At 39.4% G+C, this 20,758-nt stretch overlaps 1 protein-coding gene across 1 annotated transcript in view; it reads left to right on the forward strand.

Annotated features, from left to right (window-relative positions):
• The window catches only part of CCDC146 (coiled-coil domain containing 146), a 129,845-nt gene that overhangs the window by 17,307 nt on the left and 91,780 nt on the right, over positions 1–20,758 (forward strand). Inside the window, exon 2 of the mRNA XM_078060057.1 lies at positions 2,148–2,317. Within this exon, the coding sequence (XP_077916183.1) occupies positions 2,159–2,317 (159 nt within the window). The 5' untranslated portion in view covers positions 2,148–2,158. The remainder of the gene's footprint in view (positions 1–2,147; positions 2,318–20,758) is intronic.

Consider the following 20,758-nt stretch of genomic DNA (forward strand, 5'->3'; position numbering starts at 1 on the left):
GAATTGTTATTTATTAAAACCGGTGGATGGATACTTGAGGATTCATTATGCCATTCTGTTATTTTTGTTTATATTTGAAATATTTCTTTAAGGAAACGCTAACGTTAACAGGTATGGTCTAATGTTCTGAGGGCAATGTTTTTCTGGGATAGTCATTAACAGGTTTTCACCCATGAAATGGTCGAACCGACATATTTTAGCTGATAAACACAAACAAATCTACATATGTAATCACACCTTTTCAGCTCCTTGAAGATTTAAATGATAAACTGTGATCAATTGCCAAAATCGAAGTGTTGTGCTGCCTTAATAACAACAGGTTCTTTTAAAACACTGCTTTATGGCACTGAAAAAAAATATGCGGATATTTTTTTTTTTAAAGATTTTATTTATTTATTTGAGAGAGAGAATGAGATAGAGAGAGAGAGCATGAGAGGGGAGAGGGTCAGAGGGAGAAGCAGACTCCCCGCTGAGCAGGGAGCCCGATGCGGGACTCGATCCCGCGACTCCAGGATCATGACCTGAGCCGAAGGCAGACGCTTAACCAACTGAGCCACCCAGGCGCCCAAGATATGTGGGTATTAAGGGAGTGGGAGTCCAAATGATATCAATGGCTATCAATATCACATGAAGAAAGACAACCAAATGAAGCCAAAACAAAAAACAAAACAAAAGACAACCAGACATTTAGTGCCTCCTGATGGAGTGCATGCTACCACCTATGAAGTATTTTTGCAGCAGGAAGAGGAAAACAAGCATACGTGTAATTTATGTCTGTGGTTGAAAATTAGAGATAGCAGAATGGAAGCTATAAATCCACAGGTGTGATCCCATTTAACTTGTGTCTGTATGAAACAGAGAAATTAGTTACTGTGACTCCCATTTTAGAGAGGAGGAAAGGAAACTTAATGAATAAATGGCATGCCTCTGGCCACTTGATGAATAAATTTAGGAGCCAGAGCCTAGCATGCCTTCCAGATTCATATTACAGAATATGCTTTCCATATTAAAAGAATGGGGATCCCATCATCAGGGAGCAGCTAATCTGATAAGATAGACATGAGAGATGATAGATGTTCAACAGAAGATCCGGACCTTTAATTTATGACAGTTGGAGTTATCTTCTCTGGCAAGAGAAAAGTACATGTTTACCTTTCTTTTAAGTGCAGATTCACATGTGTCAGAGATCAAAAGAGCAAAAGATTAGATTGGCTTTTTTTTTTTTTTTTTTTTAATGCAATTGAGTCTTCTTACCAGATCTCTTAGAAGAGCAACGATCCCAATGCCACCAAAATGGGCCAGGAGAGACCTTGCAGGCCAAGACAGGTCCTTTTAGAAATTGCTCTGGGTCCATTTGAATATGTGAGCAAATCAATGGGCAGCACATAGGCTGGCTACGTGACTTGTGCAGTCATATAAGGACCCACTCTCAGAAAGGCCTGAGCTTGGTTTAATGCTCTAGGGTCACCATCCTGGTATCCTGAATTTTATTCTTGAGCTGACGTTTTGTAAGTGAGGTCTGATGGGACAATTAAGCATGCACGTGGGCAGCAGCTACGGGTGAGGTGGCAAGGCAGAACATACAAGCATCGGCCTGAGCTGTGGCCACAGCAAAAATACAGGTATCGAGCAAGTAAACTGTTGGACTGGTGCACAGGTGCATGCCGCAGGCGGTGTTGGCCATAGCAGGCTGTTGGTTTTTAGTTTCCCAAAAATAATTCGAATTATTTTGTGTTATATTTGACACATAATGATAATTTGAATTATCTTTGTGTTATATTTTAAGGGTGAATATTATGTTTATTTACCCAATCAATGAATAGTAATTGAGTGTTAACTATAATGCTCAATAAACAAAATGGGGTTTCTGCTCTCATGGAGCTTATATAACTTTTTTCCCCAATTAATGCCACAGTAGCCTACTTTTTAAAATTAGAATTATTGATTTGAGTGTAGCGGTGGGGAATATCTTTGTAACGAAGCAATCTTTATTATAATTTATCTATAGCTAAGTGTACTGACCTATAACTTCATTGGAGAATAGCTTACCCCAGTTGACCTTTGCTTGCTTTCATTATTTTCCACTAATTTTACTTTATGTGTGAAGATATCCCTAAATAGCTGAATCTGGAATGATTTTATTTTAGAATTGTGAAAAATGGAAGACAGTAGCACAGACACAGAACAAGAAGAGGAAGAGGAGAAAGACGAAAAGGATCAGGAGGACCCCATTTATGCTGTAGCACCCACAATATATATCCAAGATGAGCGATGTGTTGATTTATCTACAACCCCAGCTTTCATTTGTCTGCAAGAGGTAGGTTTCTCTCTACGTATTACTATACTCAGACCTGAATCATCATCAACTGAAAAATCAGATGAAGCTAATATTATTATCAAAATGACTTATCACATGTAACCTGTGGGCAATCTACACAGTTTGGAGCACTTTAAAATAAAATAGTCCCCACCTTCTCTTCCAAAGTCTTATCATACAATCCTGTACTAACATAGTAGTGTAAGTTCTGACACTTTCATAGCATAATAAATATTTGCATATATGTGGTCATTTAAGTACATTCCATAGGTGCCTAAATGAAATAAAAGAGCAAATTTCTTTCATTCTTGAATATACTACATTTACTTCCATAAAACGAAGATAAAAGATCTTGATATATAATGATAGAAAAATCAATATTTACCTAACTAAATGTCTCTAGAGGAGTAGAGCTTTGAAATACACTGCTTCGTATTAGCAGAGAAACAAAAAAAGGAAATACGATTTTTGTCTGATTTTTGTCTTATTGTCTAATTTTTAAAAAAATCCAAGATGAACATTTAGGAAATGCCCATATATGAGGAGAGTTTCTTTTTTAAATAATAACTGACTACATAATGCAACTGTTACCTTGTCATGCTTGAGAACTCTACTGGACTATTAACTTTATGCAAATATAACTGAATGTAACTGAATAAAACCTCTAAGTAAGTTGATAGTCGTAATAAAAATAAGCTTAGGGGCGCCTGGGTAGCTCACTCAGCTGAGCGTCCAGCTCTTGGTTTTGGCTCCGGTCATGATCTCAGGGTCATGGGATCGAGCCCCGCCTTGGGTCACACTCAGTGGAGAGTCTGCTTGGGATTCTCTGCCTCTCCCTCTGCCCCTCGCCTGCTCTCTGTCTCGGAAATAAATAAATCTTTAAAAATATAAAAATTAGAATAAGCTTAAAAAGTCTTAGAACAAAATCAGAGTTCATTCAAAACCAAGAAGCAAAGCCAAATCCCCACCCAAATATTTTATTGGTGTAAATATTTGAAACTGTTGCTGCCACTGCTGTTGAGTGTTTCTTTTATGGATACAAACGTCATGTCAGGGACACAAGATATCAACCGGTCCTGTTACTGGTGGTGCGAATTTTGATCACCCGGTCAAGGCAGTGACTTCCACAGTTTCCTCCTCTGTACAGTTGTTATTTTTCTGTTTGAAATTAATAAACACCTATGGGGAGATACTCTGAGACTGACATTTAAGTATCCTATTCCTCCTAAAATTTTCACCTACTAGTTTTACATTCTTGATGATACTTGCCCAAATCAGTTCTTATTATGATGGTTGCCAAATGATGATTGTCTAATTCCATTATTCCTTCTACATTTATTAGTTGGCTTCCTGCTGTAAGGAAGAACCTTCTTTTCTTTATTTCTATCTACCTTTTTCCTATCTATCTATCATCTATCTATCTATCTATCAATCATCTTTCCCTATGAGTTCTTATTCTTTTCAATGGTTTATAATCCATTACCGTCATTATTTGTTTTGATGTCTCAATTTTCCCTGATTTGGCCATTGTACACCCCTTCAAGAAGACTCACTTGTCCTTTTGACATGACCCTATGATTCTTTGTGTAATTCTTTACTTTCTGTCATAAGAATGTTTTCCAGACTCATCTTGCATTTTCTTTGCTCCAACCCTGGAATTCTCAAAATTTCTCAAAGGATCCCTGGTTCCTTTTAGTGGAGAATGATATATTTGCAAACTTAGACCTCATGCTGGGTATGCTCATAGGTATTGGTCTGTCATTGCTTCTAAGTCCTCTCAGCAGACAGAGAAAGGCAACAGATGCACTAATGTATTTATCCACAAATTTATATCTATTTCTTTATTTATATTTATATATTTAAAACCATGAATCCACATCTTTAGTCCTAATATTTTTAAGTAACCAGGTTCTCTATTTCTGCTAAAATCCATTGTATATCCAACTTTTTGCAGTAGAATTTCTACTTTTATACCACTACCCTTAACAATTCTATCAAATAAAAAATAAGGCTAGAGTTCATTTCTACTAAAGGTTATGCTAATAATAAAAATTATAGTCAAGTTTTTTAAGGCATAGATAAAGAAGCATGAAAGGTTTGTTTTGTAAAGACAAAGGTGAACCTAGGACAACTTCTCCTGCATATTGATGTTCAATGTAGCAATTTATTAACTATCTCAAGAATCTCTCAGCGTACGTGTATGCATAAATTGTAGTTATTAATCATTGGGTATGACCAGCCCCTGAGAAGGTAGATACCTTAGATTATAGTGTCAAAGAACGGTCTTATCTACCCTTTTGAGTAGTGTAAAATTGCATCAGTAATGAAATCAGTAATTCTGCATGACAGTTCCTCAGGCCAATCATCTTGCAGAATGATTCTTGGTGTCAAACAACTTTATTTCCATAAGAAACACCACTGAAATTGTTTCTATTGGCATCTATAGCTTTATTTACTAATTCTTTCAACATTCCTCTAAGATTTATGAGTCTTGACAACATTTTTGACCCACTTTATATAAGCGTCCTTCCTTCGGTTATCTAAACAGAAGCTGTATTTGCAGAATAGCAAGAGTTCAGATGGCAACTGAAAGAAAGCAGTCAGAAATCCACTTCCAAAGGTCCAGATGCTTGGCATCACATTGAAAGAACCAGAAGCTGCTTACAGCGTTTATTGTTATTAATGCTAGTCACACAATTGGCCCACACTACCAAAACACGGATGGCGTGGTCTCATTTAACATTGCCTGTAGAATATGGTCAGTATGGTGTTCATGGCACTGTGTGATTTGGGCCCAAACCACGTGTGCAATCTAATAATTCACTTAGCCTCTCATGATCTCATGGTTATGGTGCACTCCTTCACAGGGACTCTCCCACAGTCAGATGCCTAGGAAACTTGCACATATTCACAAAGCATGATGCAAGGTTATGGCTGTCCAGAAATACTCCTGGTCCCATTGCGTCTTGAAAGACTGTGCCATTCACACTAAAAGAAATCAAACCAAATACTTGTAGAGATCATACTTTGCAACCCCTGCATCTGTTCCTCACCTTTTAGAGTCTGGCTCAATTCCCATGTCCTTGGAGAAATTTTGCCAGTGTTTCCTACAACCTCTCAACTGTTTGAGCATTTGTAGGCTATACCTGTCACCTGTTCCTGGTCATTAACAGATATTTATTGAATATCTTCTTTTCATATAATATTTTGCATGGAAAATTTAGAATTCCCCACTGACACTGTGATTGTATTAATCAATAAGACCTAACAGGGCAGGAACTACACTGTGTTAATTCATACTTTGGGATGAATTGTTCCAAGTGGTGCTTGGGAACTAAGTCACAAGGTTCCCAGCAGTGGACTGTGTGGTTTAATGCTGGACGTCTTCTCCCCAACTCTGCCATCACTGCCTACCTATGAAGCATGACGCTCCATAGATTTTTCTTGTCTTATTAAAATTTGATGGTGCTCCAATGGAATATTATGCAGCCATCAAAAGGAATGAGATCTTGCCATTTGCAACAACGTGGATGGAACTGGAGGGTATTATGCTGAGCGAAATAAGTCAAACAGAGAAAGACATGTATCATATGACCTCACTGATATGAGGAATTCTTAATCTCAGGAAACAAACTGAGGGTTGCTGGAGTGGGGGGTGGGGTGGGAGGGATAGGGTGACTGGGTGATGGACACTGGGGAGGGTATGTGCTCTGGTAAGCGCTGTGAATTGTGCAAGATGTTGAATCTCAGATCTGTACCTCTGAAACAAATAATGCAATATATGTTAAGAAAGAAAAAAAGAAGAAGAAGAATGTAGCAGGAGGGGAAGAATGAAGGGGGGGAAATCGGAGGGGGAGAAGAACCATGAGAGACGATGGACTCTGAAAAACAAACTGAGGGTTCTAGAGGGGAGGGGGGTGGGAGGATGGGTTAGCCTGGTGATGGGTATTGAGGAGGGCACGTTCTGCATGGAGCACTGGGTGTTATGCACAAACAATGAATCATGGAACACTATATCTAAAACTAATGATGTAATGTATGGGGATTAACATAACAATAAAAAAAATAAAAAAAAATAAAAATTAAAAAAATAAAAAAAATTTGATGGTGCTCAATTTTATATTTATTTAAAAATTTTTTGTTATCAAAAAATATTTTTTGTTATATAACATATGTACAGTGATGCTCACAAATAGTGTGTAGCTTGGTGAATGTTCACATATTCCTATAACCAATATGTTCAGAACCAAATTCATCCTTCTTCTCCCAATCCTAATTCTCCGCCTGTGTTCTCTCTGTTAGTTTGAGAGATAAATATCTCTTTTCATTATCTCTTGAATTTATCTGTTCTCCATTCCTGCCACATTCCCACTCAGATCAAGATATGTTTCCTACAACCCAGAGGTGTCCCTTGCGACTCTTCCTAGTCATTGCTCCCACCGAAGTTAACCACTATTCTGACTTATGACTACACATAAGTTTTGCCTCTTCTTAGATATCATATAGATGGAATCATACAGTATGTGTTTCTTTGTGTCTGGCTTCTTTTGCTCACCATTTTGTCCTTGAAATTCATCATAGCATTGTGGGTGGCAGTAATGCGTTCTTTTTTATTGCTGTATAGCATTCTTAAATGTAAATATGCCATGATTAGCTTGTCCATTCTATTCTGTTTAGAGATTGGGGTTGTTTCCTGTTTGGGATGACTATGAATAAAGTTCCATGATCATTCTTGTGCATGCCTTATACTTATGAATTCATTTATTTTGGGTGTATACCTAGGAGTGGGGTTACTGTCTCATAGTCTAGGTTTATATTCAGCTTTAGGAGATAACTTCAAATAGCTTTCCAAAAAGATTATACCAACATACACTCTGAGGGCCATATATAACTCTTGTTGTCCCATACAGTGGCAGGGATTATGTGTTATTTTATTTGTATCCTAGGCAGCACCTGGCCCAAGACCTTGCACAGAGGCAAGCAGGAAATATCTAGCATTAAAAAATCATTTTTTCAACAAATAGTTTGTGTGTCTCTCTGTTCAAAGCATCATTACTAGATGCTGTGGCACATCCAGGCTTAACACAAGTTATAGCTTTCACGGTATTCCCCAGGTTAGGATTTCTATTTCTGTCTGTACATTGTGGTGTAAAGTACCACTGATTTGTAAGTGGGACCTCAGGTGTCAAATGTCAATGTGTCAGATGTTGAAGTTTTTTCCAAGACTTGGGAGCCAGAAAGCCACTCTTGCTTTAATGCCAAGGGCCAAAATCAAAGCATGCAATTATTTGCCGAAGCCTTTTGGCTTTTTGTTTTTCACCAAGAACCTTCCTTCTCTTCATTTCTTGAAAATAATTCTTGTGCCAGTCGTAGTTACGTCTTTGACCTGTGAAGAGCGAAGGTAGCATGAGAGCATTTGGGAGGCACGAGGGGGCAATGTGAACACTGGAGGGCAACACTGAGGAAGTAGAAGTGTGCATCAATATAGAATATGAAATTCTGTAAGAGTAGAGTGTGGGGGTGTTCAAGTCGTGTGGGTGAGTAGATGAAGATGGACTAGGCGTGCTGATGGTGACCTTTTCACTGAAACAGGTTATATATAAAACTACGAACTCTTGGACTTCTTACAAAACGTGTAATAAATATATTTGTGTCCAAGTGTTAGTTGCATGTCAGATTTGGAAGCCGTTGAGATATCAAGAAGTTTTTGAAGAGTAATGGGAAACTTTTAAGTCTCAATCCATTTCACAAATATTAATTCAGTGCCCATTATGTGCCACGCTCTATGCTAGGAGATGTTCATTATGGTTATTATTAAAGTCACTCAAGTCAAATGTACCCCTCCGACCCCTTTGTTTCGAGGGCCGTCTGTATGCTGCATAGCACCAGACAGCACAGGCGTTCATGGGCTAAAGCGTATTCAAGGTTACTGTTCTGTAGAAGCTTAGCTTGGGGAAAAGAAACTTGAAATACCAAATATTGACAAAAGGCAACATTTAATTGTGAACCTGGAAGGTGCAATCAGAGTTATCGGAATTGAATGGAAAGAACAATCTCTGTGGGAATGAGATGATCTGGAAAAAGCTTTTCGGAGGAGTAGGACGCGAGAGGGGATATTGCAGCCATATCCATGGTGTCCACTATGAACCTCTTTTCTGTCCTTAAGCTTTGCCCACATGCATACGTGCACGTACTGGGAATATCTTTACCAAATGACCCTAAGGTACCTCAAGCTAAACACGCTCAGAACTAAATTCATCCTTCTTCTCCTAAACCTGATTTTTGTCCTGTATTCTATCAGTTGGTTCTCGTAAACACCTATTGAATTTGTCTCTGTTCCATTCCTGCCGTATCACCAATTAGAATGCCATTTCTAAGAGAAGATGTAGGGAGAGACCGAACCAAGGCAGTGGCAATGGGAAAAAAGATAGAATACATATAGGAGAGATACTAAGGAAATAGAAAATGCTGGACTTGGTGTCTGAATGGACAGGGAGGAGGGGAGTGAGGAAGAGGAAAGAGTCTGAACTGATGCTTGGATCATGGTATTCTAAGTGACAGAGAATTCAGAAGAAGCAATGGGTCCGAGAGGAATGTCCAATATGTGGATCTTGAGTTTCCCAGGGAAGTCTTTGGGCTGAATATATAGACATAAAAGATTCTCAATAGTATTCAGATTGCTTTCTCAAAGGTTTGCAGATTGCTTTTTATGTATATTTAACAGCACCTTCTACCACTGTGTGTTTATAAAAAGATGTTGCTATCATTTACTTAATTCCCTACTTTTACTGGGATATTCACATGTTCAAAAGATATCTTCTTATTCTTTATACATTTCATTCTCCTAAGGCTGGTAATAGATTAAATAACTTTAGGAATTTTTAATAAAAATTTTTGATTAGTTATTGAAAATATTGGTGATTTTTGGATGCTACTAAAGCTTCCTTCATTTTCTAGCTTTGACCTCCTATAGGTACTGATGAGTTTCTTGGGTTCATCTGTAATGAAATTTAAAATGTTTTTCAAGAGTGAAAATGATTTCTATTTCTTTCATACATGAATTAATCAAGTTACTGTTTACAAAGGTGAAAATATAAGATCCTCACCCTCAAGGAGCAGACAGTCAATGTAGTTTTAAGCATGTAATTTAATTCCCATAGTGATTCCATAAGGAATAGGAATTTTATTTTTTATTTTTTTTTAAGATTTTATTTATTTATTTGAGAGAGAGAGAATGAGAGAGAGAGAGAGCACATGAGAGGGGGGAGAGTCAGAGGGAGAAGCAGACTCCCCGCCGAGCAGGGAGCCCGATGCGGGACTTGATCCTGGGACTCCAGGATCATGACCTGAGCCGAAGGCAGTCGCTTAACCAACTGAGCCACCCAGGTGCCCAAGGAATAGGAATTTTAAGATATTATTTTTATCTTAAAGTTCTGAAAGGTTGAGACTTGCCCTGGGCAGGTACTGAGTCAACCAAGGAACCCTGTCTCCTGTCTCCTACCTTAGTGCATATTTCATCTGACACTCTTCACTGGACATTCATACATTTAAACAGTACTATTTTAGGATTTTAAAAATTGACTTTTTAAGTAAACTGTATATTAAAAGAAAAAATAAAGGTAAATATTTAATGTTCTATTTAAATATTTCCCCTTAGCTTCCCTATCCTTTTCTTAGTTATCACACTTCATTAATAGCTGTATGTGGAGGATATGCATTTAAAAAAACTACTAAATCTCTTTTTAAAATCTTCCTACAAGTCGTGTTGGCCTGTTTTCACGTGTCCTTTAGACATCCAGGCAGCCTTGCAAGAATAATTTTTCAAGATTTTTTTTTTTGTCTGTCAAGAAACTTTAAACAGACTGATAATTTATTAAATACAGATAGGTTCCATGTTTCCCATAAAGTTTTTGGTTTTTTGGCTTTTTTTTTTTTTTTTTTAACTCTGACAGTAAGGTGGAAATTTAAAAATCTTTCCAGTATGGAAAAAGACTTTGGGACATGCTTGGAATGCACTTAAACATTTGTGGTTTTGACATGGCTAATATCTATTTACAAAGATTAAAGGTTTATATTAGGATTATAAGACTACAAGCCACATTCCACTTTGCAAAGTACATTAACACCCCTAAATTCAATCAGTAAAATCATACACCGCAGAAGAGTCTGGGGGAAGAGAAAAGAAAGTTCCATGTTAGCATATCCTTATATTTGGCACTTTTGAAATGAAAAACATGAAGGTTGGTTCTGGCCAGGAATCCAGGGTGTTGTCAGAAAAACTGCTATCTGAACATGTGATCGGTGGCAAGTGGGAGTCAGAAGAGACTTGAAAGTCAGGGACAGAGAAGAATTGATTGTTCCTCTGTCTCCTATCTGAGATTATCTTCCTTCACTCATTCTAAAATCTTTACTGAGCATTGAGCACATGCCAGACTCAGGGCTGGGAATAAGAGGACAATGCCACAAAGACCCTACCCCCACACAGCTCATCTGTCCCTTCCTCTGTGTGGTTAATTGTCCTTAATTTCCCTTTCTCTTTTTTGATTCTCTTACAGACATAGTGAGGACCTAGTTTGTGTATGTGCACGGGCCTATGTTTATTTTTCATTATATATTTAATAACATTTTAACTACCTCTGTATTTTTCACTGATTCTTTAGCTAACCTGTTATAAGCAAGTTGGTTAAATACTAAAAATAATAATCTGAAGGGGCTCCTGGGTGGCTCAGTAGGTTAAGCACTCTGCCTCTTGATCTCAGCTCAGGTCTTGATCTCCGGGTTATGAGTTCAAGCCCCATGTTGGAGCCTACTTTAAAAAAACAAATCTAAATTCAGATGCTTGTTTTCTGAATTGTCACTGTGAACAGATGTTGCTTTTTAAAATAAGGATTAGGAAGAAATATTTAGTCGTATTATTTTTTCCTTGAGAAAGTTCTTGAGAGAGAAAGTAAGTTGACTTTTGAAAGCTTGTGGCTCTCAGTAGAGAACATGCATTTTGTGAAACAGTACTTTCAGTAACCCAAGAACTATTTGAATATACATTTGCCCTTGAACAACACGGGGATTAGGGGTACCAATCCCCCTGCACAGTTGAAAATCCACATGTAACTTTTGACTCCCTCCCAGAACTTAACTACTAAAAGCCTACTCTTGGCTGTACTAATAACATAAATAGTAGATGAACATATATTTTGCATGTTATATGTATTATACACTGTATTCTTACAATAAGGTAAGCTAGAGAAAAAGAATGTTATTAAGAAAATCATAAGGAGGAAAAAATACATTTACAGTACTGTACTGTGTTTCAATATTGAAAAAAAAAATCCATGTGTAAGTGGACCCATGCAGTTCAAACTGGTGTTGTTCCATCCATGTTGTAGGATGTGACAGGATTTCTGTCCGTTTTAAGACTGAATAATATTCCGGGCACCTGGGTGGCTCAGTCGTTAAGCGTCTGCCTTCGGCTCAGGTCATGATCCCAGGGTCCTGGGATCGAGTCCCACATCGGGCTCCCTCCTCGGGGGGCAGCCTGCTTCTCCCTCTCCCACTCCCGCTGCTTGTGTTCCTGCTCTCACTATCTCTGTCTCTGTCAAATAAATAAATAAAATCTTTAAAAAAAAAAAAAAAAAAGACTGAATAATATTCCATTGTATGTATATACCACATTTTGTTTATCCATTCATCAGTCTATGGACACTTGGGTGATTTCCACCTGTTGGCTATTATGAATAATGTTGCTATGAACAGGGTGTACAAATACCTCTTCAAGATCCTCACTTTCAATTTTTTTGAGTATATATATATATATATATATATATCTCCACAAGTAGAATTTGCCAGATTGTGAATTTGTATAGTCTGAAATTTCATTGTTATTGCTAAACTGCTCTCCATAGAGGTTGTAATAATTTATGTTCTCAGGAACAATAAATGAATGTGACTTTACTCATACCAGCACTGTGCGCTATCTAACTTTTTGAACTTTGTCACTCTGATGGGAGGAAAATGTATCTCATCATAGTTTTCATTTACATTTACCTTAAAATGCATGGAGTGGAGCTTCTTTTCATATGTTTAAGACTGTTTTAAAAATACAGTATATTAACAGAAAATGTCATGTATAGGAAGGCAAACAGATCAGGAGACAGTTGCCATTGAAATGATAGTTTATTACTCACAGTTCCTAAGAAAAGGGGGCATGCCATGCCATGATGGGCAACATGGGTAAGCACTGGAACAGTCAAGAGGCAGAGGGAGAGGGAGGAACTGGGCAAGAGAGCCTTTATTGTGATTTTCTTGGGAAGGAATGGATGAAGCAGGGTAGGCAGGCTTGGAATTGGTTGGTAGGAATAAGTTCAGTGAGCTCTGGGGCATAGGGGCGGTCCCTAGTGACCTGGTACTAGGCTCTGGGGTGATTAGGGCAAGTGTATAGTGGCCTGAATGTGAGAGCCTAATAAGGAGACGCTTAAGAGTGTGGACTCTGGATTGGTTGGTTTGCATTTGAGAAGTGGAACTCCAGCAGGAGGACTCCTTTCAAAGTGGGGGAGGGGGACAAGGAGGAAGGCTGGAGGCCAAGGCAAGATGACTCAGGCATATGATCAGGTTGTCTAGAATAAGCTGCATCTGGCCGGCACAGCACACAGAGCAGACATTAAAGCATCAGCTCTACGGAAGCGAGGAGCATGCTTAATACAAAGACCCATTCGTGACTTCTTTTTTTGTGAATTCTGTTCACATCTTTTTTTCCATTTTTCTATTGTGTAGTTTTTTCCTTATAGATTCATAGAAACTCTTTATACATGTAGAACGTAGGCCTTTTTGTATAATATGCATTGCAAAAGTCTCTCAGTTTGTTGGATTTCTTTTGCGTTTGCTTAAGGTGGTTTTTCTTGATGTGGAAATTTGTTTTTTATTGTGCTTTTCTTTTACAGCTTCAGATTCTGTGTCATACTTTAAGAAGACCTTTGTTCCTCTGAGATCATAAATGTGTCTCCTGTATTTTCTCCCAGTACATTGATGGTTTGAGTCATCATATTGTGACCTTTGTTACATCCAGCATTTATGTTGATATAGGGGCAAACAGAAAGGAGATGCGAGCAGCAGGCTTAGAACCTAATGCCAAGTCCAATATCTTCTGAGGCAAAAGTTCTTTACATTATTCTCAGCCCATCCATACCCCACAGAGGCAAACAGGTACACCAGGGTGCATCCAAGATATGAAATAAGGGGGTGCAAGAATTACCTGACATCAAACCTCAAATTAAAAAGATAGAGGCTTTGCTGTCTGAAAAGACAACATCTAAGAATGGATAGGCCCAAAATATCTTAAACCTTTTTTTTTTTTTTTTAAGATTTTATTTATTTATTTGACAGAGAGAGAGAGACAGCGAGAGAGGGAACACAAGCAGGGGGAGTGGGAGAGGGAGAAGCAGGCTTCCCGCGGAGCAGGGAGCCCGATGCAGGGCTCGATCCCAGGACCCTGGGATCATGACCTGAGCTGAAGGCAGACGCTTAACGACTGAGCCACCCAGGCGCCCCTATCTTAAATCTTAACGGCTTGTAAAGAAAATCTCTGATCTGCCTGGGTGGGGGGAATGGTTCAGGTAAAATGGGTCTTAGTTCTAGCTCCTCATGTACTGGCCGCACAGCCCTGAGCAAGAAATTCCAGTTCTCTGAATCCCATTTTACACTAAGAGTACACTTCTCAGCTTATTATCCTTCAGGGGTACCTCAGTGTCTACCATGGTGGTTTTCACCCTGTTTTTAAACTGCTTCTATCACTTTTTTCCAGTGGGAATCTTATAGCAAGCACAGTAGGTAAAACAGATTTAGATGTGGTGGGCACAGAGGGGAAGGATGCAGAGGGGAAGGTCCCCCGTGCGCTCCCCTTCACGTCTCCTGTCACCCCCAGCACCACGGGGAAACCCCACGCTCTGTACAGATACTTTGTGAATTGAATAAAACTGAGCTTTCTCCCACCTAAAAATCCATCCCAGCACAGCCAAAAGGAAACAGAACTGCCTCCAGAAAGCCTTGGAAAGCAATTTGATTATCCTGAAGCTTCCTTCAGGAACAGAGGAGGGAGCTCTACAGCACATCATGCAACGAAACTTCCGAAAATTCCTTATCGCAGCAGATGCCTCTCTCACATGCCTCTTAGCCCCTCTTTAAAAACTCCTCCAGAAACTGTTTTCCCACCCCCAAGCTGGTTCCCCCCCCCCCGCCCCGTATCTCTGCTCATCTTCTCTTTGACATCTTGACCATTTCATTATTTTGTAAAACGGTCTTCCGAGTTCCTTCCAATTTTCCTTCCCACACAGTATCCCACCATCACCTCAGACCCAGACACAGAACTGAGCAATCAGTAGGTGGCAGGGGAGATAATAGATACTTAAATTTGAATTTTTCCTTCCCTTAGATTTTCTTGCCCAAGATCGTCACCTCTTTCACCTTACAGGCAAGTCCCTTTACAGTCTCCACCATTCCTCTCTTCTTTTTGCTACTGACCCCGGCCACAGACCCCATGCTCTGGCCAAATTAGACCCATTATTGTTTTCCGAACTAGCTCCGGATTTTCCAACCCACTGACGCCTTTGCTCCTCCTGAACCCAGCCCGAAAGTGCTCTCCTTCACATTTCTGTGCTTCAGTATTCTGCTCATCTTGCAAGCACCGCTCAGAGCCTGCCTTTTTCTTGAAGCATCCCACTTCCCGACCAAGGGAGATCACTGTTGCTGCTGTTGCGTTTCCTGCATACTGCTTGTACCTTATGCCACTTACTCTTTTCTGTCCTGTTTTTTAAACTAAACTATAGTAGCTTTAGGAACTTTGAAAGCAGGATGCCTATGCTATTCGTCTTGATATTCCCTGCAAACTCTTGGTTAGCTTACCATCGTGTGTGTAGCCATGCCATTTTCAAAAGAATGCATGTGCATAGTAATTAGTAAAGCCTTCCACCAAAAAAAAATCACACTACTGAATCACCATTTTACAAAGTGAACTTAAAGAGGAGAAATTTCTTCTGAGTTTCTGAATGAATTTAACCACATCAAGTCCACCTAAAACCTCAGAGATTTAAATGTCTAAAGTTAGAAATTTCACACCAAGTTAGAATCATCATGCATCTATTCTAGTTTTATTTTTGCTGGCTGAGCCCCCCAAGGAATATGCAATAGGGAGGCAATGATTTTCAAATATTTTTTTGGAAACAAAACCTCTTCTTTAAGTGAAACTTAAGGTGGATCCCCAAGATATAAAATGAAAGCACAACTATTCTAGGTGAACTCTGTTTCATGCATCACACATTCTCCTGGTTTCTTCCCACCCGGCTTCCTTTGGCATTCATGAGATATGTCTGCAGAACCTCAGGGACACAGCTTGAGAAGCTCTACTCTAGTAGTTCAGCATGTGAAACCCCAACTCCATATTCATCACACAAACATCAGTCTTCCTGTCCATCTTGCATAGCTACTCATGGTATCAGAACCTCTCTAGATTTGTAATCGTTGACTTGATCAGATAAAGACAACGTTTTTACCTGAATATAAGACATAAATAAAAAGTCACCATCACTAAAACCATTCATTTGTAAGTGATATTTACATTTTTAAAGAATCATTTTATATAATAAATGAAATTAAGAACTTTGGCATTTACATGAGAAATCTTCTGGCTTCCACAAAGAGATGGAAAAACATTCCATGCTCATGGATTGGAAGAATAAACATTGTGAAAGTGTCTATGCTGCCCAGAGCAATCTACACTTTCAATGCATTCCCTATCAAAATACCATCAACTTTTTTCACAGAGCTGGAACAAACAATCCTAAAATTTGTATGGAACCAGAAAAGACCCCAAATCACCAGAGGATTGTTGAAAAAGAAAACCAAAGCTGAGGGCATCACAATGCCGGACTTCAAGCTCTATTACAAAGCTGTGATCAAGACAGCATGGTATTGGCACAAAAACAGACACATAGATCAATGGAACAGAACAGAGAGCCCAGAAATGGACCCTCAACTCTGTGGTCAACTAATCTTCGACAAATCAGGAAAGAATGTCCAATGGAAAAAAGACAGTCTCTTCAATAAATGATGCTGGGAAAATTGGACAGCAACATGCAGAAGAATGAAACTGGACCACTTTCTTACACCATACATGAAGATAAAACTCAAAATGAATGAAAGACCTAAATGTGAGACAGGAATCCATCAAAATCCTAGAGGAGAACATAGGCAGTAACCTCTTCGACATTGGCCACAGCGACCTCTTTCAAGACATGTCTCTAAAGGCAAGGGAAACAAGCAAAAATGAACTTCGGGGACTTCATCAAGATATATGGCTTCCAAGGAACTTACAAAGTGCTTTGTACTTAAGCATAATGTTTTCACTGTAACCATGGAAGTAAAATAGTGTTTGGAGAGATAGAATACTTGTTTGGCCTTCTCTGTCAGAGTTGTTACAAATTCTGACTTAGCTGCAGGAAGAAAATAATTCTTAACTCCTAGGTTAAGTAGGGACATTAACACACTTGAAAATGTATTAATTTTTAAAATATCTCCTGTCAGCAGAATATTATGTAATTGTTTTAGAAGATACAAAAAAATTTGCCTCACCTTAAATTGAGATTTAACTGGAATCATTTTCCACTTAAAAAATTCATACAGAAAGCCAGAGCAGCGGTGATACTGAGATTTACTTTTTTTTTTTTTTTAAGATTTTATTTATTTATTTGTCAGAGAGAGAGCACAAGCAGGGGGTATGGCAGGCAGAGGGAGAAGCAGTCTCCCCGCCGAGCAGGGAGCCCGATGTGGGACTCCATCCCAGGACCCTGGGATCAGGACCTGAACCAAAGGCAGACACTTAACTGAGTCACCCAGATGTCCCCTGAGATTTTCTTCTGTGTGAACTTTAGCTTGGAATCGCCATAGGTAATTTGTCATGGAAAATTAGCCCATTTCATGAGAAAGCCAGGAAAGCTAAAAAGGGGTAATGGTCCACACATGATAAACAGTTTGCAGGGAACAGAGGTTTGTTTGTTTATTGTTTGTTTTTCAGGGAAGACTTTAGTGAGTGTAAAACATAACCTCCCTATTGCAGCATTAATCACAGCAGAGAGAACATTGGAAATGCCCCAAGGAACGTGTCCAGCACATGACTGGCACTCAGCAAGTAACAGCTACTTATCATTATTAGTATTCAGAAGCAAGAATCTAGAAACAAAAACTAAAACAGGTTACTTAATTAACTAAAAAAAAAAAAATGTGATACTATCATTACTGGATGGGAAATAAATGTAAACAAGTAGTTTTGTGGACCCTTCTTTGATAAACTTTCACAACATTAGCACAAGCTATTTGTTTCCTGCAGAAGATGAGAAAACTGATTTCCAGAGACAGAAACTGAACAAGTTTTCAGATTCTGAATGGTCCCAGATAAGATGAACCTTTGCATGAGGCCTTTTATAATAGGGAAACAATTCATCTTCAATAGTGTCATCCTTAATTACTTAAGAAAGCCTCGAATGCTAGAGATTAAACTCAAATTTTGACAGTTTGTATAGTTATTATTTGGAAAAAATCATATCCAAAATACTTGGTAAGCATATAGCATCATGCTATACATACAGTAGGCAAATGATACATAGTTCTATTAAAATAATAAATACAAATGTAATATCAGTTATCTTAAGAGGCTAAGGCTAAATGTAAGGCTGTTTATAAATATGATTTTTGGGAGGGAATTTCAAAAGAAGAGTTTTTATCCTCAGAGGCATAGTGTAGGTTTCCTTCTGAAAATCACTAATAAAATAATACAGATCTTTTTGAGGTTCCTTGTGATGTCTAGGAAGATGCTGATCATGAATTAGCTAGATCATGGTTTTAATTTTGGTTTACCCCTGAGACTTTAGGTGAGCAAAAGTGCAGAGGCAGAATTAAGTATGGACATGGGGACAGTAGGCTGCTGAACTGACAGAGAAGTTCTCTCTGCCCCTCCCCAGCTCACACGCGTGCTCTCTCTCTCTCTCTAATAAATAAATAAATCTCTAAAACAACAACAACAACACACAGTATCCTACACGACAACACTCCAAACTCACACGGCGCTGCCTCCCAGAAGATGCAGTATCTGAGGCTTCCATAGATCATTGCCTCCTCCCTTCACGGTGAAGTGACTAAGTCACAAGCAGTGATTTCTGGAATACCATGTCTAGACTGCCAGAACCGCTTTTAAGACATCTAGTAACTCATCAAAATAGTGGTGCTGGCAGAAGCAAGGAAAAGCACATCTAAGTCTAGAATATTCTAGAGACAGCTGCTGCAGCGGGAATAAATGTCCTTTCGCTCCATAAGGCAGCATCTGTGTGACCTCTGAAATGACAGTTACAGGGTGGATGGGCTGCAATTGTGCTGGTTGTTCCCTATTTCCAGCTCGTCTTCCCTGGAAGGCGTGGCTCCATGGACACTTACTTACTAGGTTATCTCATCTAGGCCCATAGATGCATGACTGTCCACATTCTAGTATTCCTGAATATAGAAATGTATTTCTTTCCTCTTTAAAAAAAAATTTATTTATTTGTTTGAGAGAAAGAGAGAGAGAGAGAGCACAAGCCAGGGAGGGAGGCAGAGGGAGAAGCAACGTGGGGCTCGAGCCCAGGACCCCGGGATTGTGACCTGAGCCAAAGGCAGACACTTAACCGACTGAGCCACCCAAGTGCCCCTAGAAATGTATTTCTGAACCCTAGATGTCTTCTCTGAACAGCATGCTAATATCCAAATGCCATCCACTTGATGTATTATCAATATCTGAACTTAGAATGTTCAAAACTGCTGGCCACCACCCCTCACCCCACCCCTGCTACACTTTCCGGACGGGCTCTTCATGCAGCCTTCACCTCAATTAACAGCAGCTCCATCCCTCACAGGTGCTCAGGCCAAAATCCTGTCCTTGTGATACCTCTGATCTTGTCACCGTCCACCCCGATCTTTGATCAGCAAAGTTTGTCCGCTTTACCTTAAGGATCCACTTCACTGCAAGCACCGTGGTGCACATCTCTCTCCAAGATCATTGCAAACACTGTCAGACTAGTGTTCATGCTTCAATCATGTCTCCCAGCGGTGTATTCTCCACTAAACAAGAGTGATCCTTTTAAAACAGGATGAGATTGTGTACCTCTTCTGATCAAAACCCTTAGGGCTTTTACCTACTCAGGGTAAAAGGCAGAATTCTTACCATGACTTATAAGGTCTAAATGGTCTGGCAGTCGCCACCCCACCCCTTACTTAACCCCAACCCCCCAAGTTCTCTCTGATCTCATCTTCTAAACCCCCTCCACCCTAGACTGTCTGTTTTTCCTACACTGGCCTCCTTGCTGACCCTAAAACATGCTAAGCACCTTTGCACCTGAGGCTCCCTTTGCCTGGGTATCTTCTCCCAGCTGTCCGCCTGGCTCATTCTCTCATATCTTTAAGACTCTGTTCAAAGGTCACCTCCTCAGGGTTGTCTCCCCAGACTGCCTATGTAAAGTAGCATCCTTCCTGTCATACTCCTTATCTCCTTCGCCCCATTGAATTTTTTATGGCATTTCTTATATATTGTTATTCATTTCCTCTGATAAGATACAAAGTTCCTCTGCAACTTTTCAGACAAGAGTAAATATATAAATATTATTTTACAAACAGTAATATTTAAGGTTTCCACACTGCAGAATAGGGTCTTTGGTAACTGATGTATCTCTGGCTTTCTCGAAGACCGTCTGGCACATAGTATACACTCAGTAAATACTTTTTGAATGAATTACGCCTGAATCCACTCCAAGATTTCTATCTCCGTAAGTCCTTTAGTTCCAAGGCATTTCTGGCTTCTTAATTTTAGTTGCGTGAGCTGCTGTCAAAACTGGGTTTGTGTCAACTAATCAAGCAAACTATTAGAACTGAACACATCTGCTCCAGCTAGCCCACTGAAGCCAGAACTTCTGGTAAATATACCCGTATCAGTAGATTCAGTCACATCTGAAAGACTGTTTCTCCTTCCTTAGTCAAGCAACCTCAGAATCTGTCTCCACATGTCTTCCCCAGCTTTCTACTGATAAAAATTAGCAAATTTGTGAAAAGGCTTCTCCTCCAATTTGACTTCATAATTGACATGAGAGCATGCCGTGGTTACAGGTCTGGAGAGGCCAAGGAGTGGCATGAAGGAGCCTAAGGGACAATTAAGATCTCTCCCTCAGAAAAGAAAGCAACACTGTCTTCCAGCAAAGACGAGCCTTCTCAATGTGGGGGAGGGAGGGGCCGCTTCAAGGAGCAAAGGAGGCTCAATCACATTTGGGAGTTCAGGGGACTGAATTCTCCAAAGTAAACTCCATTTTCCTCATTTCTATTCTCACTTCCAACTCCTCCCAATCAATAAACAAAAGAAACCTGGCACAGATATGACTCAGT

Source organism: Halichoerus grypus, chromosome 12, assembly GCF_964656455.1.
Source record: "Halichoerus grypus chromosome 12, mHalGry1.hap1.1, whole genome shotgun sequence".
Lineage (NCBI taxonomy): Eukaryota > Metazoa > Chordata > Mammalia > Carnivora > Phocidae > Halichoerus > Halichoerus grypus.